General features: G+C 41.2%; 1 protein-coding gene across 1 annotated transcript in view; it reads left to right on the top strand.

Moving 5' to 3' along the window:
- LOC126266919 (uncharacterized) overlaps positions 1-24,988 on the top strand; it is a 157,868-nt gene that overhangs the window by 105,625 nt on the left and 27,255 nt on the right. Inside the window, exon 5 of the mRNA XM_049971609.1 lies at positions 17,640-17,836. Coding sequence (XP_049827566.1) covers positions 17,640-17,836 — 197 coding nt within the window. The remainder of the gene's footprint in view (positions 1-17,639; positions 17,837-24,988) is intronic.

Raw genomic sequence — 24,988 nt, 5'->3', positions numbered from 1 at the left:
GTAAGTTCTATGGCTTCTTAGGGGTGTAAATATTTGAATTCATTTCTTACCAAAACCCAACTGGAGATCAAGTTTGAGGAGTAATAGTTTAATACATCTTAGTAGCAGTTTAGTCAAGACCATTTCTTGCCCTACTTTAAAAAAGAATTTAAAATTGCATAAGAGGTAAATCAGTTAAAATTCCTTACTGAGATAAGATGTAATACAGTTGTGCGATGTGATGTAATACGATTCTATCTTCCCTCTTTCCACATTCAATAGTTTCCTTTGTGCAAACCCCTCTCTCGTCCTTATGCTTCAACTTGTCTTCACAGAATAGCCAGAGATGAAGCAATACCTTAGTAGCTTCTGGGGAAAAAAATTAGCTAATGTTGAAATAATAAAAGGAACTGATATTTACTCAATTTTTGTTTGGATGATTATGAAATACAATATGATCAAAATGAAGCCAATTAAGTCTGTAGGAAAATTTGAAACTGTTGAACTCTAAGACTTTAATTCATAGTTATTTCATTATGACTGTTAGATCATTACAGAATACAGGGAGTAGCTCACAGTTGGTTCACCTCTTACTTTAGCAGCAGACAACAAAAGGTCATTATTCACAATGTTGAGAATGGCTGTGATGTGGGGTCTGAGTGGGGTACAGCCAAGAGGAGGGGTGCCCCAGGTGTCAGTGTTGGGGCCACTCCTTTTCCTTATTTATATAAATTATATGCCGTCTAGTATTATGAGTAACTCTAAAATGTTTCTGTTTGCTGATGATACTAGCTTGATAGTAAAGGATGTTGTGCGCAACATTGGCTTGGTTTCAAATAGTGCAGTTCATGGCTTGTAGAAAATAAACTAATGCAAAATCACAGTAATACTCAGTTTTACAGTTTGTAACTCACAATTCTACAAAACCTGACGTTTTAATTTCACTGGGCATATGATTAGTGAAACTGAACAGTTCAAATTTCTAGGTGTTCAGATAGGTGGTAAACTGTCATGGAAAGCCCACATTCAGGATCTTTTTCAAAGACTTAATGCTGCCATTTTTACTATGCGACTGGTATCTGAAGTGAGTGATAGTTCAACATGAAAATTAGAGTACTTTGCTTATTTTCATTCGCCTAGGTCATATGGTATTATATTTTGGGGCAACTCTTCCCATTCTAATAGGATAGTTTTGGCTCAGAAATGGGTGGTTCAGGCAGTAAGTGGTGTTAAGTTCACAAACCTCTTGTCGACCCCTGTTCACATGTCTGGGTATTTTGACATTGCCTCTCAGTATATATATTCCTTATTGTCATTTCTCGTTAACAATATTAACTTATTCCCAGGAATAAGCAGCTTTCACTTAGTTAATACTTGGCAGAAATCAAAGCTGCATTTGGATCGGACTTCCTTAACTCTTGTGCAGAAAGGTGTGCAGTATACTGCTGCGTCCATTTTCAATAAGCTACCACTTGACTTCAGGAATCTTAGCAGTTATCCATATGCTTTCAAATTGAAGAGTTTCCTCTTGGGTCATTCCTTCTATACTGTCAAGGTGTTCCTTGAAAAATTAAGCTGATTCTTGTTGTATTGTTGATTGCGTTTACTTAAACTTAGGATTGACTTTTCCAGGTTGATAAACATTTTATTTTTATCTGTTATTACTTTTATGTTGTAATTGCATGTACTCACACATTCCATGACCTTGGAGATTTGCTCCTCAATTTGGTCCTATGGAACTTGACACGTAAATAAAATTAAAAAGTTACAGCAACATAGTTCATCTAAGGGACAGGATATCTGGAGTAATGAACCAGTTCTACAAAGTGAGGCATTGTCCAATGTCTATGGAGCCAATGAATGGTAATTACAATATTTGAAACCATTAATTAGTTACATGATTTGAAATCAGAACTGTCAGAAGGTTTTGTCATTATTTTTTAACTGATAAGAATGGACAATGTGCATTCTCAAAGTGGGACAGCATATTGCAGTATTACCAGAGGTTAAGGTACCGACAAGGCGTCGAGTTTATTTCACATTTAGACATCCTGGATTAGAGAAATGGGTACACCACTGAGTAAAGATATATTTAGCAAAACAAAGGTGGGCAAGAACATATCATATCACCAAAGATATTCTCAGCTGCCCTCGTGGAAGTTTTCTTCAGATCCTTAAATTATGAGAAACACACTTCTCTGGAACATACCCATATCACCTTTATTTTGCTGAATATATTATACTGTGTACACTTGGTTCAGAAAAATGAGTAATCAGAACAGTATAAAGGAGCAAATTTGAAAGTAAGGCAGAAAATCAATTGCAGTATTGAGATTAGAATAGAACAAATTAATGGCAAAGTCATAGAATCAGTTAATGAATATTTGTGTTTCTGGCATTTGAACACAGTGACCGGAGGACAACAAAAGAAACTAACAGAAGAGTAAAAATGGGCTGTAGTGCTTTTGATAAACTAAATAGGTAAACTGAAGGGGATTGCTGCTGTCAGCTGCAGCAGGACATTATGCGGAATTAGCAGTGATGAGTGAAAATGTGTACCGGACTGGGATTTGAACCTGTGATCTCGTGCTTACTAGGTAGGTGCTACATGTCTGAAAGAACAGATGCCACACATTCATATAATTGATATGCCTAGCTGGGCAGTGGGTTCACCTCCTTCAGTGTGGGTGCACAAGTATGTCCGACCGCCTTTGGAAATTTCAGAGTAGTGAACAATAGTAAAATCAACAGGGACTGTGGACAGGTGGCACTTGGTGGTAGTGTAGATCAGCCATGAGGCATAACGAGATAGTCTGCGAAGTTGCAGTAACGCTGTGTCCCATATGGCATAGTGGTTAACGTACCTGTATGGTAAATGGGAGATCTTGGGTTCGAATACTGGTCCATTACCCACTTTCACTCATCACCACTATATGTCCCACTACAGCTGACAGCAGCGATCGCCTTCAGTTTACATATAATGTTTCACAACTGTGGCTTGCACGCTGTCTCTGTCATTTTGGACTGTCCAAAAGAACAGATACCATGCATTCATATAAACTAAATAGGATTTTCAAAACTAAGCTTCCAATATATCTAAAAATAAAAGTTTGCAATAATTGTGTTACAAGTTTTGTACTTATGGCAATAGGTCATGGATTTTTAATGCAAAAATCATTCACAAACTGGTGGTATTTAGCAAGCAAAAGAGATACATTGTTTATGGAAATTACTTTGAGAGAAAGGTAAACAAATATGTCTACATCTATACTTTGCAAACCACTGTGAAGAGCATGGCAGAGGATACATCACATTATACCAGTTATTATGTTTTCTTCCTGTTTCGTTCACATATGGAGCACGGGGAAGAGTAATTACTTAAATTCCTTTGTGCATGCAGTAATTAATGTAATCTTGTTCTCATGATTGCTATGTGAGTAATATGTAGGAGATAGTTGTATGTTCATAGACAAGTCCAGTCTTGAAGCTTAGTAAGTAGGCTTTCTCAATACAGTGTATGTCTATCTTCAAGAGTCTGTCATTTCAGGTTCTTCAGCATCTCTTCTGGTAGCAAGCTCCCACGGGTCAAACAAACCTGTGACCATTCATACTGTGTGTTCCTTCAATATACCCAGTTAGTCCTATTTGCTACAGGTCCCATGCATTTAAGCACTATTCTAGAATAGTTTGCATGAGTATTTTGTAAGAATCTCCTTTGTAGACTGCATTTCCCCAGTTTTCTACCTACAAACCGAAGTTTATCACCTGCTTTACCCATGACTGAGCCTGTGTGACCATTCAGTATCATATCCCTACAAAATTTTCTACTTAGGTGTTTATGTGAGTTGGCCAACTGTGACTCACTTATATTATAATCATACTATAATACACTTTTTTCCCATTTTGGGAAGTGCACAATTTTACATTTCAGAATATTTAAAGCAAGTTGCCAATCTTTGCACCACATTAAAATCTCGTCAAGATCTGACTGAATATTTGTGCAGTCTCTTTTAGATAGTATTTCATTACAGATAACTGTGTTGTTTGCAAAAAGACTGTGGTTGCTATTAATGTTGTCTGCAAGGTGATTAACATACAACATGAACAGCAAGGGTCCCTGCATACTTTCCTGGGGCACACCTGACCATACTTCTACATCTGTCGATGACTCTTTATCCGAGATAGAACCCTGTGTTCTCCTCACTATAAAATCCTCAATCCTGTTGCAAATTTTGCTTGATACACCATATGTTCGATCATATAGGTTGGGGAAGAAACAGGAAAGGAAAACATTATTATGAAATGAAAATAAAATGGAGGTGGCCAGTACACATAGCCAGACAGATGGGTGGTTCATGGATTGATGAAGTATTTTGCAGTATTTCAGGAGATGGGAAACTGAAATGATTCCATAAAGGGTGATTATAGATAATTAGTAAATATACTGGAGAAACATAGATGCTCATAACTGCAGGCCTTCATGCCTGCTGAGGTCTTGAAAAGCTTTATCCACCAGGATGTGGCAGATAGGTGCTGACAGTGATGTTGAACTAGATTGAGGACTTCCAAGAAGATGAAAGGAAAAGTGACATCAGACTATGTCATGGAAGTGTAATATGAGATAAGTGACATGTGTGAATGGTAAGCAGATTTTCTAATTGTCTCCCTCAGACAGGTTGTGGGCAAACAGTTGTGTACATCAATACAACATCAACAGTAAGTTGTTGCAGAATGCAGTAAGCCTTGCAGATTATCAATGTTTAATGCAAGTATTGGTGCTGACTTCTTCCCCTCCCTCTTCTTCTTCTCCTCCTCCTCCTCCTTTTCCCTCCCTCTCCCCCTCCCCCCCCCCCCCCCCTCTCTCTCTCTCTCTCTCTCTCTCTCTCTCTCTCTCTCTCTCTCTCTCTCTCTCTCTCTCTCTCTCTCTCTCTTCACCATTTGCAATAGATTATTGGAGAAAGTCATAAGCAGGTGTTACTTGGTATTAAGCATAAACAACACCAGTGGACTACGATTGTGTGAGTAATCACCTAATAGTCACAGAGGGCATATGTTTTATCAGAACAGTTTCAATCAACTAGTAAGCATGTATTGAAAGGCTAGGAGCTTGCCGTTGATGATGTGGCTTGCGTGCCTCACTGATACAGATAGTTGTACTGTAGGTGTAACCACAGTGGAGAGGTATCTGTTGAAAGGCCGGACAAGTAACTGGTTCTAAAGAGCGGCAGCAATCTTTTCAGTAGTTGCATGAGCAATAGTCTGTATGACTGACTGATCTGGCCTTGTAACATCCCCAAAAACGCCCTTGCTGCGCCAGTACTTTGAATGGCTGACAGCAAGGGAAAACTACAGCCATAATTTTTCCCGAGATCTTGCAGCTCTACTGTATGATTAAATGATGACGACGTCCTCTTAGGTAAAATATTCTGGAGGTAAAATAGTCTCCATTCGTACCTCTGAGTAGGAACTGCTCAGGAGGATGTCATCATCAGGAGCAACAAAACTGACATTCTATGGAGTGGACTGTGGAATGTTAGAACCTTTAATAGGACAGGTAGATTGGAAAATTTAGAAAGGGGCATGGATAGCTAATGTCAAATGTCGTGGGAATTCGTGAAGCTCAGCAGTAGTAACAGGACTTATGGTCAGGTGATTATAGGGCTATAAAAACAAAATGAGATAGGAGTAATGCAGGAGTGGGTTTAATAATGGATAAGAAAATAAAGATGCAGGTAGCTATTATGAACGGCATAGTGAACACATTATCATTGCCAAGATAGTCACAAATCCCACACATACCACAATAGTACAACTTTATTTGCTAACTAGCTCTACAGACAACGAAGATATTGAAGAAATGTATGAGGAGATAAAAGAAATTAAGCAGTGAAAAATCCAGGATGGAATGTAACAATATTATGAGAAAGAAAGTTGCCACTCACCATAAAGTGGAGATGCTGAGTCACAGATAGGCACAACAAAAAGACAATTAAAGCTTTCAGCCACTGGCCTTCGTCAACAATAGACGCACATACACACACGCTATTCCCCCCTCCCCCTCCCTCCCTCCCTCCCTCCCTCCCTCCCTCCCTCCCTCCTTCCCTCCCTCCCTCCCTCCCTCCCTCCCTCCCTCAATGGTCTCCAATGTGGATTCCCCAAATATTGACCATATCTTATTTCTGATCTTCAGAGCCATGTAATATGGAGTATTTTCATATACTGTGAGTCGGTGACAAGGTAGCATGTATTTCAATTTATGTCTAGTTCCATAGGCAGTGTGAATGTATTTCCTTCAAACAGATGTGAGGTTTTCTGTTCAAAGAGAAGAGTTTCATATATGAAGATGGAAGGGATTGTCATGCAGTCCAGGCTTCCAGGCTTTTGAATAGTGGTATGCATGAATGTCTACTATTGGTTCCTGTCATTGCTCTGATTTTTGTAGTTTGAAGATTCGAAGGAGGTTTGTCTTTTCAGCACCCCAAAATATTATTCCATATCTTATAAGATCTCTTATGTTATTCAGTCTGTACATTGAGCAAGCAGTAAAGAAATGAGGTTTGCCGATGACGTTGTAATTCTGTCTGAGACAGCAAAAAACTGGGAAGAGTAGTTGAACAGCATGGAGATTGTCTTGAAAGGAGGATATATGATGAATATCAACAAAAGCAAAACAAGGATAATGGAATGTAGTCGAAGTAAATCAGGTGATCCTAAGGGAATTAGATTAGGATATGAGACACAAGTAGTAGATGAGTTTTGCTATTTGGCAGCAAAATATTTGATTGGGGGCAAAGCAGAGAGGATATAAAATGTAGTCTGGTAATGACAAGAAAAGCATTTCTGAAGAAGGTAAATTTGTTGTCATTGATTATAGATCCCCTGGGGCTCACCACTCTGTGGTGAGTTCGTGCTTGGCTACCACGGGGCCAGCGCATTTGCAGCACCTCTTCCATGTCCATGCTGCATATGTAACCTTCTGTTATTCTTTTTCCCCGTCCTTGGGGAACAGGTCTTATATATTTACAGGAACACATTCTGAAGTTTTGATGACCTGGCATCCGAACAGTCCCTCATCTGTTTTTTCTTACTTTCTTCATTCATCATGTTCTCCCCTTCCCCCACTTAGCATTTGAGGTTGCTCTTTGTTTCTTCTTCCTCCCTGTGCACTCCTGAAGGCTGGCCCACACATTTGATGCAAGACAGGTGACTGGGTAACACATAATTCCCAGCCCTGTGTCAACAGGTAGGGTTCGCATGTACCCTCTGGTACAGGCCAGTTACAGGGAGGGGTGACTGCCTGAGCTGTTATCTTCCCAGTTGCTGATTGGTCCCTTTGTCTGGAGTTTGGGAGGTGTGGCTTGTGGTGTGAACAATCACCTAAGGCAGGTGAGCCCTCCCTCTGAGGGGGCCTCCAGTTGGAAGCAACGCACCATCGGAGACGCTGGCAATCATGAGGGATTTTTTCACAATAAACCAACCATCTCCATGTCACTCAAAGTCTACTAAGCTTAAATAGAATGAAACTACAGATCCCCAGTTGCACCTCCCTGTGTCATGGTGTCAGCTGCTTAAGGAGGTCAGTCTTTCACTACAGGTGATCAATTTATTATTCAGAAAGCTGTTGATGCAGTTGCAGGCCCTGTGAAATCCTGCTCTGTCTTATGAACGGGACTTTGCTTCTGGAGACCAATTGTGATTTTCAAGGCCAACAGTCGCTTACAGCTTCGCTTCTCCATGGCTATCCTGTTGGTGTCGAGAACCATTGCACGCTAAGTTCTTCATTTGGTGTTATTTCCACTCTGCTGCTTGATGGTCTGAGCAAGGTGGAAATCCAAAATCATCTCTCTGATTTGTGTGTCAGTGCAACCTATCGAGTAATGAAAAAGGTTGATACAAACTTAATGCCTACATGTGCTCTTTTTCTCACATTTGATTGAGTAGTGCTTCCAAGATTGAGGCAGGATATGAAGTCATCACAGTCTGACCATACATTTCAAACCCAATATGTTGCTACCAGTGTCAACGTTATAACCACATTTGCATGTCCTGTTGAAATATGCCCAAATGTGTTACCTGTGGTAGAGGTGCTAATGGAGATGATTCCCTGCCTCCTTCTGTCTGCTGTATCAATTTATTGTAGTGGCAACCAGCCGTCTTGTCCCCCGAGTGTCCTGTATATCTCAATGAGCAGCCAGTCTACCTTGTCACTTGCAAGTTGTTGGCTAGTCAAAAGCCTTGCATTTTGCCATCTGGCAGTATAGTACTCTTCTCGCTATGCCTCACTCCATGAAACATATGGCCTTGCAGGCTTTTGACCTATTCAGTACTGCAGTTGTGATATCCTCCAGTATCCTGGTAGCATCCCCATCTCCTCCTCCTACAGTTGTGTCTGCTGTATCAATTTATTGTAGTGGCAACCAGCCGTCTTGTCCCCCGAGTGTCCTGTATATCTCAATGAGCAGCCAGTCTACCTTGTCACTTGCAAGTTGTTGGCTAGTCAAAAGCCTTGCATTTTGCCATCTGGCAGTATAGTACTCTTCTCGCTATGCCTCACTCCATGAAACATATGGCCTTGCAGGCTTTTGACCTATTCAGTACTGCAGTTGTGATATCCTCCAGTATCCTGGTAGCATCCCCATCTCCTCCTCCTACAGTTGTGTAAAAAGCCCCCAAATCTCTGTTTCCAGTGGAGAAATTATCTGCTACACATCTGGCAGGCTGGTAAGGACAAAAGGGACAGTCCCACGAGGACATATTACATTCATCCATCCAACCAACAAACATATGAGTCCTCATCTGCCAACCATAAAGGCTCTAAGAAATCAAACAGAGACAAATGGGACTCTCCTTCCCCAACTCTGAGATACTGTTCAATGGTGATACCCTCATCTGGCCAAACTCAGTTTCGCCAGTGCGCACTGCCTACCATTTTTCTGCCCTGAAGTCCACAGATGGACCCAGGAAGATCGCCAATGCTCCATCTATTTCATGGAACAGGATCCTCCAACCTCCGTACCCTGTAGCTGTGAGACTGCAAAGGCTGGCACTTGGCAGCCACCGAGGTGACTGCCTTTCATGTGTTTCACCTCCCCATTCCCTTTTGTGACTTTTCTCCAGTGGAACATTCATTGCATTAGATCCAACAAGGAGAAATTATGGCTGCTCTTGGAATTCCAGCATCTGGTGGTTTGTGCCTCCAGGAAACAAAATTGCGTCCTCACGACCACTTCGATCTGTCCCGTTTCTTCCCACTCTGCTCTGACCTTAATATTGGGTAATAAAGGTCATTATTTTCCTCTAGCGTTGTAGGTATGGACATCACTGTTCTTCTCAAATTCTGGTGGGGTATTTGTGATCAATTTCATTAGGGAATATGTGGATTGTGATTGTTCAGTTAAAATGACGTAACTCCTTGAAAAGGTGCCTACATAATGACCTTGGGTGATCACTGCACATATTCTTACTGCTTACTCTTGTGCGATCGATGCTCTCTTTCTGACTGATGAGTTATCCCATAAAATTATTCCATAAGACATTATTGAGTGGAAATATGCAATATGTCGGGAGATTGATTCATCTATATCCAAGACTAGTAGTTACACGAAGAGCAGGAGTGGCTGAACTGAATTGTTTGAGCAGTTCAGTAATATGCTTCTTCCACTTCAAGTTTTCATCAGTGTGTAAACCCAAAGTTTTGGAGTGTTCTACCGCTTTTACTGATTCCTGTTCATGTGCTACATACGTTGTTGGGATGTCTTTATTTGTTGTATGGAACTGAATATGGTGCATGTGCTCGAAATTAAGTGAGAACCCATTTCCAGAGAACCGCTTAATAATTCTATGAAAAACATTAACAAAGTCTTCTGTAACTTTTTCTCTAATGGAATTTATTATATGACTAGTATCACATGGAAAAAGTACCAATTCTGCTTGATGAATGTTAAGTAGAAGTCAGTGAGATGTATAAGAATAAGAGTACACCCAAAATTGAATTTTGTGGGACTGCTTTTGTGATTTCTCCCCAGTCACTAAAATTTTCTCTACTATTTTCTTATTGGACATTCTGTGTAACTTTTTGGAAAGCTATTTTCAAATATTGACACAAATGTACTGTGGAACATATTGTAATGTGCGTTAGCATACTTTTATGCATCTCATCCCATACTACCTCTTAACATATATTCATAAAACTTTGTACCCTGTTCTCATTGAAAAGCCTCACTGCTTCATATGAAGATTCCTCACAGTTGCAAGGTACTACATTGTTTATTTCCTTTAATAGTGAATCATGATCAGAGAGTCCAGTAACTATTGAGTTCACATAAATTGCTTCAGCCTGAGCACTGCTTGTAAAAGTTTTGTCAGTAAGAGTCCTGCTATCCTGCTATCTTGCTGTATGGGAGTTGGGAAATTTACCAACAACAGACGAATAATGACTCCAGTTCATTTTTTTGTCAGAATCTCAAAAGAAATCTATATTGAAATCTCCACCAACTACTAACTGTTTCTTCTTGTCTGAATGGTGGCTCAATAATGCAGTGAGATTTCTAGAGGGGATCTGCAGGCTGTTACAGTTACAAGAGAAGTATTCTGCAAACACGTGGTTCTAGGTTCTGATCCACACAAAAATTTCTTGTATCAATATTTTTGACTTTGTGCCCAACTTTTACATATGTTGCAACTCCTCCATTCTCCACATTTGCTCTACATGATGATGATGATTATGATGATGATGCTAGTCTGTAATCTTCTATATTTAACTTCTCTATCCCTCTGGTTACACAGTAGTCAGAGACACACGGAATATCTATCACTTCAGAATCCTCCACATCTAGATATATAGGGTGTTACAAAAAGGTACGGCCAAACTTTCAGGAAACATTCCTCACACACAAATAAAGAAAAGATGTTATATGGACATGTGTCCGGAAATGCTTAATTTCGATGTTAGAGCTCATTTCAGTTTCGTCAGTATGTACTGTACTTCCTCGATTCACTGCCAGTTGGCCCAATTGAAGGAAGGTAATGTTGACTTCGGTGCTTGTGTTGACATGCAACTCATTGCTCTACAGTACTAGCATCAAGCACATCAGTACGTAGCACCAACAGGTTAGTGTTCATCACGAACGTGGTTTTGCAGTCAGCGCAATGTTTACAAATGCAGAGTTGGCAGATGCCCATTTGATGTATGGATTAGCAGGAGGCAATAGCCATGGCGCGGTACGTTTGTATCGAGACAGATTTCCAGAACGAAGGTGTCCCGACAGGAAGACGTTTGCAGCAATAGATTGGCATCGTAGGGAGCACGGAACATTCCAGCCTATGACTCGTGACTGGGGAAGACCTCGAACTGCGAGGACACCTGCAATGGATGAGGCAATTCTTCGTGCAGTTGACGATAACCCTAATGTCAGCGTCAGAGAAATTGCTGCTGTACAAGGTAACATTGATCATGTCACTGTGTGGAGAGTGCTACGGGAGAACCAGCTGTTTCCGTACCATGTACAGCGTGTGCAGGCACTATCAGCAGCTGATTGGCCTCCATGGGTACACTTCTGCGAATGGTTCATCCAACAATGTGTCAATCCTCATTTCAGTGCAAATGTTCTCTTTACGGATGAGGCTTCATTCCAACGTGATCAAATTGTAAATTTTCACAATCAACATGTGTGGGCTGACGAGAATCCGCACGCAATTGTGCAATCACGTCATCAACACAGATTTTCTGTGAACGTTTGGGCAGGCATTGTTGGTGATGTCTTGATTGGGCCCCATGTTCTTCCACCTACGCTCAATTGAGCACTTTATCATGATTTCACACGGGATACTCTACCTGTGCTGCTAGAACATGTGCCTTTACAAGTACGACACAACATGTGGTTCATGCACGATGGAGCTCCTGCACATTTCAGTCGAAGTGTTCGTACACTTCCCAACTACAGATTCGGTGACCGATGGATTGGTAGAGGCGGACCAATTCCATGGCCTCCACACTCTCCTGACTTCAACCCCCTTGACTTTCAATTATGGGGGCATTTGAAAGCTCTTGTCTATGCAACCTCGGTACCAAATGCAGAGACTCTTCGTGCTCGTATTGTAGACGGCTGTGATACAATATTTTATTCTCCAGGGCTGCATCAGCACATCAGGGATTCCATGCGACGGAGGGTGGATGCATGTATCCTCACTAACGGAGGACATTTTGAACGTTTCCTGTAACAAAGTGTTTGAAGCCATGCTGGTACGTTCTGTGGCTGTGTGTTTCCATTCCATGATTAATGTGATTTGAAGAGAAGAAATAAAATGAACTCTAACATGGAAAGTAAGCGTTTCCGGACACATGTCTACATAACATATTTTCTTTCTTTGTGTGTGAGGAATGTTTCCTGAAGGTTTGGCCGTACCTTTTTGTAACACCCTGAATAAGAAGCTTTGTTTTTTCGGCCACTTAATGTACCGATGAAATAAACCAACCCGCCTTTTCACTCTTTCTGTAAGATGCTCAGCTAATCTGTTCTTCCCACTTTCTAAACAGGTGCAGGCAATAATTTGTGTATCCTCATCTCCCAATTGCAACAACTGATACAGCACAGATAAGACACTTTATTTCAGTCAAAAGAAATCCACTCAGCTCTTTGTTTACACAGCTGTGTTAACCCAAGGCTAGCCATGGTATTGCAAAAACTACACAAACCCAAGACAAATGTGTGCTGTTGCTGTCCTATTTCTTCCATGTTACCTTGAACGCTGTACTCTAAATTGGTAGCCACATTGTTTTCTGTTCCCCCTACTATGACTTCTTGATCTGTCTTCATCAGACTCCCTGCACAAAGTCTCTGTGTCCTCTGTCACTAGGTTTCATGGTGCTTGTGACCTGGTACAAATAGCTTTCCTGGTAGCATTTGGCGTACGGCCCTTCCGTGACAGGTACCTAGCAGCAGGACTCTTTTCTTTCAGTTTGAATTTACTATCAACTTAACCTTAAAGTTGTTCTTATGAGCCTGCTGCACTCTACTTTGCTCAAGAACTACAGGGTATTTAACAAAGATATACTCACCCTTCCACAGCTTACCTCATGAATTACGAATGACGCAATACGTAGACACAGCAGTGTTTCTTTTCCTCTTAAGTATGTTAACAAACCATGGAATACAGAAGTGAATTATTAAAAGTAATATGTTACTAATACAGATGCAAGAAACATGTATTGATGGATTGTGTGTAAAGCTTACACACTGTTCCACACCACTGGAGGGGTAATTGATTTTTAGACATCCTGTACTACAGCTGTAACAGTCTTCTGCGAAAGGAGAATTCCCTCACCACAAGCACTACTCGCAGCCATACCCAAGAAGCTGGCATGTCTAAAAGGGAAAGTAAGTCTATGTAATTGAATACTCATCCTGGAAAAAACTTTTTTTTTTTATCCAGGCAAGCAACCTTATGAAGAGCGAATAATTCACAGTTTTTGTGGTAGTTCAATAATCTAAACTTTGGTGGGGGTATTGTCATGTTTTCAAGAGCACAGAAGACAATGGAAGGGTGGTGTGGTGTGTGAAATGCAAAATTAATCATTAGTTGAAAAATACATAGTGGTTGTTTTAAGTATCAAAAACACAGCCTTGTAACATTGGTATTTACAATGAGGTGACATAAGTCATGGGATAGTGATATGCACATATATAGATGACAGCAGTATCATGTACACAAGGTATAAAAGGACAGTGCATTGGTGGAGCAATAACTTGTGTTCACGTGTTCACGTGAAAAGCTTTCCGACATGTCTATGGATGCATGACAGGAATTAACAGGCTTTGAATGCGGAATGGTAGTTAGAGCTAGGTGCATGGGACATTCCATTTCAAAAATCGCCAGGGAATTCAATATTCTGAGATCCATAGTGTCAGTGTGTGCTGAGAATACCCAGTTTCGAACATTACCACTCACCATGGACAATGCAGTGGCCGACAGCCTTCACTTAATATTTGAGAGCAACAGTATTTGTATACATTTGACAGTGCTGACAGACGAGAAACACTGTGAGAAATAACCACAGAAATCATGGTGGGACTTATGACGAACATATCCTTTAGGACACTGTGGCAAAATTTGGCGTTAATGAACTATGGCAGCAGAAGCACAGCATTGCCTGCTGCAGCACTTCTCCCTGATTCGTAACCTTATCTGTTGAATCCTAGATGACAGAAATACCATGACCTGGTTAGATGAGTCTCAATTTCAGTTGGTAAGGTTTATAGTAGGGTTAAAGCATGGCACAGACGCCATTAAAGTGTGGCACACATCCCATTAGGCCATGGACCCAAGTTGTCAAGAAGGCACTTTGCAAGCTGGTATGGCTCCAAAATGGTGTGATGTAGCATAAACTATCCCTTGACTGGAAATGGCTATGCTCAGCTACTTGGAGATCATTTGCAACCATTCGTGGACTCCATGTTCCCAAACAAAAATGCAATTTTTGTATATGACTATGTGCCACGTCACTAGGCCACACAACTGTTCACAATTGGTTTGAAGAACATTCAGGACAGTTCAAGCAAATGAATCGGCCAATTGATTGCCCAACATAAATCCTATCGAACATTTAAGGGACGTAATCGAGAGGTCAGTTTGTGCCCAAAATCCTGCACTGGCAACACTTTCACCATTATCGACGGCTCAATATTTCTGCAGGGGACTTCCATCAACTTGTTGAGTCCATGCCACGTCAAGTTGCTGCACTACACCGAGCAAAAGGAGGTGCAACATGATATTAGGAGGTACCCATGACTTTTGTCATCTCAGCGTATATTGCACATGGTTTGCAGAATATTCTGATGACTGCAATTAATCAAGGGCTCCAAACTCATCTTTATAGGTCTGATTAAGCAAAGAAGCACTGTAGAGAGTCAGTTTCAGATTCTCTTTTGGCTATTCTGATGTAGGTTTTTCTTGTTTTTCTTAAATCACTTCAAGCAGATTTGAGGTTACCCTCCACACCACTGGTTGATTCCTTTCTCCATTGTTCTCCACTTGAGCTAATGGAAAAGTGGTTCGAAAGTCATCCAGCTTGGAGTATAGAATAGCTTTCCAGAATGCTCAAAAAATTTTTGAGATCTTCAGTTTTATTCTGAGGCTTAAAAAATTTACAAATAATTGAGCCTCTTACTTTTGAACTTTCTTACACTGTATTACAGAAAGAAAAAGTTCCAAAATTGACACCACTGCAAGAGTGCCAATTTTACCAATTGCATGATTCAAAAGCCATGACTAGTGAGAACTATAGTGATGATGATTTATGAGTTGCAGGGACTAAACATCTAAGGTTATCAGTCAGTCACTAATTCACTCCCTAGGTTGTAATCTGTGTGCATCATTTGTGTGTGTCTAAAGTAAATCTCATGTGCAAGTATGAGAACATTTTCTAAACGTTTGCGTAACATGTATCTGAAGTGAGACATGGGTACCAACCAGCCCAATATTTACCTGTGGGATGAGGGAGACCATCTGAAAACCAAGCCCAGGATGGCTGGCTAACCTGCCCTTCTCATTTATTTATGAGTCAGATTTCATCTGTATCAGGCTCACTTCCCCATATCCTGGAAGTGGTGCATTAACATACTCAGTTACATGGGTGTGTGAGAACTAACAAGTTTGTCTCACAGCACAGCTTCATGGCTAGAAACTACGTCAAAACCTACTCTGTCCTCATCCAGGCACACACCTATTTCTCCGGCAAGGAAGAAAAATAAAGGGAAAACAGGAGTAAATAAAAAAATAAGTAGACATTAACCATCAGATAACAGTACTTTTGTAAATACTCTTCATGGGTTTGCCGCCAGATCATGTTGTGCAAATTCCACAATATTTCCTCTGAGCAACTGTCCGACAACTTCAGGTGGTTCAGCCTTTGCTGGTGGCTAGGCACCCAGCCACCAACAAGGTTGAACAACCTGAAGATGACGGACAGTAGCTCCAAGGAAATTTTGTGGAATTTGCACAATGTGATCTAGCAGCAAATCCATGAAACCTATTTACAACATATCCACCAGGAAAGCTTGAAGAGTCAGAACAGTACTTCTGTTTGGTTATGGAAATGATATCACCTTCCATATTTTTTGTACATACTACAGAACAGTCAAGACCTCTAACATCTTTCCAAGCAGTTACAGCATCGGCACCTAGGTATAAAATAAAATCAATGTAAATTAGCTCTTAGTCTTGTGTATGCCCTTTAATTTTTCGGTAAAACTTCCATATTATTTAGAAGCCAAATACATATGTACTTTACAAACTTGGTATTTTCAGAGTACATATGTTTTTGAAATATTTTGTGACCTTTGGGATATTAAGAAAACTTTGGTTTCAATCCACTGCTTTTTCACCCCCACCCCAGAAGTGATTATGTTCACTTGCAATGCTGTGTAATGTTGAATATTTAAAATTGTTTTTATTTACTGATTTTTAATACTTTCTGCATCTACAGGGTAAACCCGATCTCCTCCAACAAAATTTCAGAGTTTGTTAAGAGATATTTTTTGAGTATTGTGGTATTGGGGACCCATGGCCTCCAGTGGCTCATTACAAATTAGATTAATTTGATTTCTTATCTCTAGTTATCTGTGTGTCTGTATTGCAAAGAAAGTACCTGCACAATAATTCAAATGTCCACAATGTGTGCACTGTCTCTTTTTTATGAACATGCATGTTCCATTCTCTCTCATTACTTGCTGTCACCAACAGTAAGACTCGCTTCAGTTTCACCCTCAAGCTTGCATTCATTACTGCTCAGTTGTCTCGGATTTGTGTTTCCAGCAGTGGTAGTTGCATATTAACATTGATACATAGCAGTATGAATAGTTTTTCTGAAGGAGAGTTGGCCTGTATGCACATTTGGTCAATACTTACATGGAACTGGCTGGTATGACTGTGGTAGCCACAGAAGTAGTACGCCAAACTCATAGGATTCTTAAGCTTGTAAGGAAAGTCGATGATGTGTCACTCTGCTGTGATCATGGTTGTCATCAGTTTGAACAGTAGCTTTACAGGAAAAGTTCTGCATGTGTTAAATTCTGCACTGTATATACAGAGAACAGATTATACAAACGGTGATAAAAGTGTATGTGTTTTGTTGTTGGGCTGTTATAGTACTCTGTATTTTGTGTTGTACATTTTAATGTGAAAGTATTTTTACAGAAACAAAAATAGTTGGGTTAATAAACTGAATAAATCATGTGATTCTTCAGTTTCTCCTATTGTGTATGTTGATCGAACAGTCCACGGGTGTACTGCCAGTCCACAGTGTCCAGCAGTTATAATATTTTCGCAAGCAGACATGTCACCATCATCACGCAAGTTGACGAACTAAGAGCTATCAGAGCTCAGTTCATCAACACACCTGACGATGGCAACGTGTCTGATCACCAAAATATTGTGCCCCATTGGACATTGTGGACTATCAATATACCCGCTGACTATTCAATGAATAAATTATAATTGCAGTATTACTCTGTAAAGTTCCACTGGACGCCATGAGCTGCTTATACCAAAATAGTCAGAAGATATTCCTTCAAACTTTTGTCAGTGGAGTTAGTATTCAATCTGTTTTCTGCTTATTACTACATTGTTGCTTAATGTAAATCTACTTTCTTTTGTTCCACTAGGTGCTACGATGCATGATGGTAAACATATGCATCAGAATCAAGCAAACACAAAAGAGTCAGTTGAAGTAATAGTAGACAGATATGATGGAGAACAACATTTTGCAAGAACCAATGAAACCGAACACGATTTTGTTTCAAGAATTGAAAAATTGGAAAAACTGGTGGAGAGAGCTTGTATGGCTGCCAAAGTCCACCAGGTAAAAATAATATTCCAGGTTGTTCTAGTGTAGAAATTTCTGAATTATTCAGACCACATGTGTGAGGATAAGGTGCATACATGTCTGCTACTGTTCCTTATCCTCTAAAATAGTCATAGTTTTTACAGGTAAGTATAGCTAATCCAATTCTTCCAAACGATGGGTAAGTACAGGTTGGAATATCAACAGTTATGGAAAGAATAGATTGCTACTCACCCTAAAGACGATATCTTGAGTTACAGACAGGCACAATGAAAATACTGTTACACGTTACGCTTTCAGCCAAAGCTGTCATCAGAAAAGAAAAGCACACCCACATTCACACAAGCAAGCACACCTCACACTCATATAACTGCTATCACTGTCCTCTCAGGCCAGACTGAAACTGAAACATATCAGATGGAAGCAACAATCCATAGTGGAAGGGGGAGGGCAGTAGGATACGGATGCAGGAATAGGAAACAGTGCTGGCTGGCAGAGGATGCTGTGATTAGAAGTGGCAGACAAGGCTACCTGGTGCAGCGTCGGGAGGCTGGGGGAGAGAGTGAATGAGGAAAAAAACGGAGCAGAAAGCAGAGAAGAGTAAAAGATCACTGTTTGCATTGGTAGAGAGCAGTGCGCAATGGCGGTGAGGGGACATGATTTGGGAGAAGGTGATAGGGCAGAGGGGACAGAAACTGTTGAGTGGAAGGTATGGGGAAAGTAGGTTACAATAGGTTGAGGCCGAGACTATTTCGGGAACAGAGAATGTGTTGCAAGGATAACTCCCATCTGTGCAGTTCAGAAAAGCTGGTGGTCGATGGAAAGATCCATATGGCCCAGCTTGTGAAGCAGCCATTCAAAGAAAGCATGTTCAGCTGCATGTTGTGCAACAGGTGGTCCACTTGCTCTTGCTCACAGTTTGGCAGTGGCCATTCGTCCTAATAAATAGCTGGTTGGTAGTCATGCCAATATAAAAATCTGTGCAATGATAGCAGCAGAGCTGGTACATGATACGGCTACTGACTCCTCCACCTGTAAACTCTGCCAGAGTTATCCTATCCCTGATGTCCAACATAACCTCTAGTCCCTGCTTACAGCTTTAGGCCCTTCCTGGCTATCTCCTGAACCCATTTCCTTCCTCACTCCTATGACACTTGCACAGTGGCCTTCTGCCACCTCCTACATGATCCTTAAAATCCACAAACCCAACTATCTGCATGCCCCATTGCAACTGGTTATTGTGCTCCCACTGAAAGAATTTTGGCCCTCATTGACCAATGCCTCGAACCTATTGCACAATATCTAGCCCTCCCACATCAAAGATACAACCATTCCCTTCACTGATTCTCCACCATCCCCACCCCTTTACCTCCTGGATCCCTGCTCATAACGGTTGATGCCATTTCCCTGTGCACCAACATCCCTTAAGTCCATGGTCTTGACATTATTGAACACTCTCTCTTGCAACATCCTTCAGACTCCAAACCTACTACATCATGTCTCATACACCTTACTACCTCATTTCTCATATACCTTACTAACTACATCCTAACACACAACTACTACTCCTTTGAAAAGAAGGTATAGTAACAAGCCCATGGTACAACCATGAGCACCCACATGGCACCCTCCTGTGCCACCCTGTTTATGGGCCACCTAAAGGAAACCTTCCTAGCCTCGCAAAACCCCAAATCCCTGAACTGGTTCAGGTTCAGTGATGATATCTTCATGATTGGGACTCAGGGCCAGGGACCCCCTGTCATTCCTTCACAACTTCCAATACCTTTTCTCCCATCCACTTCACTTGGTTCTCCTCAACCCAGCATGAACCTTCCTGGATGTTGACCTATTCCTCCAAGTGCTCCAGCCCCACCTCTGTACTCATCAAACCTCTAACCACCAACGGCACCTGCATTTTGACAGCTGCCGTCTGCTCCACACCAAAAATTCCCTCCTAAACAGCCTAGCCAACCAGGAATGGCATAGCTGCAGTGATGGCAGTTGCATTGCCCAGTATGCTGAAGGACTCACAGAGGTCTTCAGAGACAGGCACTAACCCCCAGACCTAGTCTGCAAACAGATCTCCCATGCCATATCCCCATATACCCAAAATCCTTCCATCAACCCCCCAACCAGCTACAAAGGAGTGCTGCCTTTGTCACTCACTACCATCTTGGACTGGAACAACTGCTCCACATCCTTCATCACAGCTTTACCGTCATATCGTGATATGAGGGACATCTTACCCAAGATCCTTTCCACCCCCGATAAAGTGGTCTCCTGTAACCCATCCAACCTCTACAATATCCTAGTCCATCCCTATGCCAGTCCCAATCCCTAGCCCTTGCCACAGATGTCATATCTCTTGGAAGACCCAGCTGCAAGACCTGAGCAATCATTCCACCCATCCCTTCATATTCCAGTCCTGCCACAGGTTTATCCTACCCAGGCAGAGGTCGGGCCACCTGTGAAAGCAGCCATGTCATGTGCCAGCTCTGCTGCAATCATTGCACAGTTTTCATACTGACATACCTACCAACCAGCTGTCAACCAGGACGAATGGCCACCACCAAAGTGAGGCCAAGAGGAAAGTGCCCCACCCTGTTGCACAACATGCAGCTAAATAGGACATGCTTGATTTGAATGAATGGCTGCTTCACAGCCGATGCCATTGAGATCCACTCCTCCACCACCAGCTTTTCTAAACTGTACAGCTGGGAGTTACCCATTCTCTGTACCCAAAATTATCCCGCCCTCAACCTATGGTAACCAACTGTCCCCACAACCTCCACCCAACAATTCCTGCCTCCTCTCTCAACTCATGTCCTGTCACCCTCACTGGGCACTGCTCTCTGCCAATGCAACCACCAATTGTTCTCCCTCCTCGGCTCCTCTCTTTACCACTCACTGTTTTTCCCCTCCCTCCATCCCCAAACCTTGCAACACTGCACCAGATAGCGTTGTCTGCCACCTCTAGTCCCTGCATGTTCCATCAAGCAGCACGGTTTCCTCCTCTCCTTCCCCCTCCCCCTGCCTGTACTCTGCTAGCCTCCCTTCCCCACTCCACTACAGATTGTTGCTCCAATTTGATGCTTTTCAGTTTCAGTCAGGCCTGAGCAGCCAGAGGTAGTGGTCATGTGTATGAGGTGACTTTGGCCATAAGCCTGATGTGTAATAGTCTTTTCATTGTGCCTCTTTGCAACTCCTCATGTCATCTTTATGATTAGCAACAGTCTAACCTTTCCATAATCGTTAATCTCATTTTTTACACTAATCAAATGCAGAATTGTTATTTAGAATGACTGAAATAGAAAGCAAAGAAAGAATGACTGTTCATATAAAAAGATAAACATCCAAAATAGGGGAGGTATTAAGCAGTGGGTAAACACACAAACTTGATGTTGAACACTGTAACTCTACTTTGAACTTTCATTTTTTATCAGGGCAGACAAGTATAGCATGGTTTATGTATACTTAATTCTGCTTCACCTCTGATTTAAATCTCCACAATGCATGTGCACTTCCTGTCTAGGCCTCAGGGAGTGATTTCTCGTTCTTCTGTAAAAATAAATTATAATCTCCCGACAAACTATATAAAGCTGAAATACATATTAATTCAAGATAAATTTTAGAAAGTTGCAGCACTCATAATAGTTTTGCTATTGCATTAAATTTGCTTTTATTAGTGCTAATTGTGCACAGCAGTTTAATTATAGGTACTTGTTAATGTTTTTCGAGGAGCTACTTCTCTTTATTAATACGTTATTTGACTCATTCCAATTCCCTGAAGGTTCACCTTCATCGTGGGCTCTTCAGAATGCAATGAGTGAATTAATTAGTGCAGATGGGTGTGCAATTGCAATTTAATAAAAAACATTTGATCATTTTTCCACTTGAAGGGTCTGCAGAATGTTGATGCGATAGTCTTCTAGGATTACTTGTTAAGACCCCACAATAATAATGCAAGCACAAGAAAACAAGACTAATTCAGTGTTTGCCATTGTATCATGTACAAGTGTTTTCTATGTATGCCCTTGTTAGCAATAAACTCTTGTTAATATCATTTATCTGCTTTCTGCAACTACTTGCAAGCATTCCCACTAGGAATTCCTGGATTGGTGACCCCAGAACAAACAACAGTAGTTCAACATAATACATAAGTGCACTTCACCAGATTGTGTTTGCTTTGACAGAGGAACTGTCGCACAATTGCTGCCTTTATGAACAATTTAAGCAAAACGGTGTCTCCTGCAGAGACTCACTAATATTTTTCACCACCCAGATCAGCCTAAATTATGTGTGGAATGTAAAAGTGACATTCTACCATGTCTGCAACAATGTTTCTCACATGCACAAACAATGTATAATGGCTTTTGACCTCGAACTCAGTCTGTCTTCCCGCCAACAAGACAGTGTTCCACAGACTATTTCAAGAATACAGAACAGCACGTCATTTGATTCAGTTAGTCCGTCAGTGTCAGGTGCAACCCAGCCGAATCCACTCATAGCCTCATACTGGGTCCAGCTGGCTGGAACACGTGAGAAGATTCTTGATTTGCCATCTGCACCACTTATGGTCTCAGGGATCTCATCCACTACCTACCACTGCCACCTCCCTCAGACCACATGACCCACTACAGAAGCAAAAGAATATACCCATTCCAACTGGAGTAGTCATGGCAACTTGGCTTATGACCATTGATTTCATCCTCTAGAACCAGGGTATCTTTGATGACACTTCCAAATTCGTCATCCTATTACTCAACATAGGAGCATACCACATTATCAGTGACATCTTACTAGCACCTCTGACAGATAGCAAATTCACCACCAAGAAAGGGGCATTGCACCACTGACTCGCAAGAACACCAGAGCAACGGTTGGGACAGGTGATTTAAGAGGACCCAGTGGACAACAGAACACTCTCTCAGCTCTGGAAGTCTCTACATACTTCAGTTGTCTCTCATGCCAGTCATCTTGCTTTGAATACTTTGGCCTATCAAACTGCCACCATGGGTACTGGTGTCAATGATGTTGCACAAAAACAAAACAATGGAATGCAAGTTAGTCCTGGCTGAGAAACTTTTTGCAGTCTTGGAGCAATGACTTTGCATGGATGTACCAAACAATGATCACTGGTACCTATATGTTTCTAGCACAACACCCTGCCCACAGTTGCTAGTAGCCAACATGAGCTGAGCAATTTCATGCACTCATGATAATGATGTCACTAGCCTCTGCCACGAGGACACTGATATATGGCCAGCATCACCAACCATACCCATGGCCATCATAAATGTTCCTCACATAGGTGAGCCAATGTGACCATGGCTGTGTTAGTTTCGCGCTCTCTTCTGTGACCAGGCGCACAAATGCCCTATGCTAGGAAACCACCACACACATGTCGCAATTTGGATTGGAGCACTCAGCAAAGCTGCCTACAGCTCAGGCATGTGAGCCAAATTGGTTTTGGCCCATTTCTGAGTGTCAGCTGTAGGCTGTATGTGTTAGAGCACTAAGCAAATCAATACTTCCTGATTGACACCATCTCAGACCCAGAGAGAACCAACCAGTGGAGCTTACAATGCCAGGACCTCACCAACAATAATGTAAGCACGTGAATACAAAACTCTTTGGCAGTGAGTTGAGACTTTCAAAGGGAAAATTTCTTTGACTCTATCAGTTCATGCTTGCCATTTACACAGCTACCTGCTAATGTTCTTATCAGGAGTCCCTACATGCTGACAATGGCGATTCGCAGGCATCTGTGACATTTTGGCAACCGTATTCTATCTTCCCACCTTCTGGTAAAGGTATTAAGCTGAGAAGGTTTTATTGCACCAATAAGACAAGGAAACTTTCACTTACATTTCAGTTACTGTCATAGGGATGACTTTATATCTGTTTAACAACTTAATGTAAATCAAGAAATTTATTTTCTTCGATCTACATAATGATGAGCTGATGTACACTATTATTTTTCAAGAATGCTTTTCTTTTTATCTGTTTAACAACTTTATGTAGATCAAGAAATTTATATTTTATATTTGAGGAAAGTATATTCATTTGTCTTTTAAGTAGATTTTAGTAACTATACCAACACAAATTTTTTTGTCTTTAGTAACTATTATCAAGGTAAGCATTGCGATTGTTAAATCTGTCCCTTAAAGTTCCATTTCTGGTCAGGATATTTAAAAGACTTCTATTTCATGTGCTCTTTCGTATAGGTAGGTACCAGAGATGATGTACAGTATTGTTTTGCAAGAATGCTTTTCTCTTTTGCTGGTACTATATGTGTAGTTATCCCATTAGAATTCAGCTCATTAATCACCCTCCATCCCAAATAATCATATAGAATCATTGCAGTCACACACTTTTGAACTTAAGCCATATCTAAATGTTGTACAATTGTCATAGCTTTCTGACACATCTATGCTAAGCATTTAAAAGCTCAGAAAAAGTATAATTCTAGCGAGAGAGAGAAGACAGGTATAGGTATCTTTGCAAGAAAAGTATACTTCCCCTATTGCTTCTCCTCCTCCCAAACAGCTTACAAGCAGTCATTGTATCAATGCATTTGCATAAGTTTTCTACGTGGCCCCTCATGAAGGTTTAGACAGAAAGGCTTTTACTGAACTCTTCATCCAGAGCCCCCACCCATTCCTTAGTGCAAGTTGCCTTTCTTGTTCCTCTTTTGAGTCATTTTCTTGTGCAGGTTTCTCTCTCTTTTGTGCTTTCACTCAAATTACTAACTGATTAAATATCTTGTTTGTAATTCTCATTTTATAGTCACATGGAGTTGTCACTCAAGCACTTCTTACTCCTGTGACTTCACAATATGTAATGAATGTCAAATGGAATCCATGTACTCCAGTTTCTCAGAGTTTTTGTGCAACCTCAGATGAATGGCCTGCATACTTGCTAGTCCATTCTATATAAAAATGTTAGATGTGGTGCATCATGAGATAATTAGGATGGCCTCTGCAGCTTCTAAAACCACCCCTGTTTTCAGCCACTGCATTAAGACTCGAGTCACAGCTTAACAACAATTGGCAACTCTTCATATACGTCTACATCCACATCCACATACATACTCCACAAGCCATCATGCTGTACATAGCAGAGGGTACCTTGTACCACTGCTATTCATTTCCTTTCATGTTCCACTTG

Source organism: Schistocerca gregaria, chromosome 4 (assembly GCF_023897955.1).
Source record: "Schistocerca gregaria isolate iqSchGreg1 chromosome 4, iqSchGreg1.2, whole genome shotgun sequence".
NCBI lineage: Eukaryota > Metazoa > Arthropoda > Insecta > Orthoptera > Acrididae > Schistocerca > Schistocerca gregaria.
The sequence above is the reverse complement of the archived record's forward strand: the minus strand, read 5'-3'. Positions and strand labels throughout refer to the sequence as shown.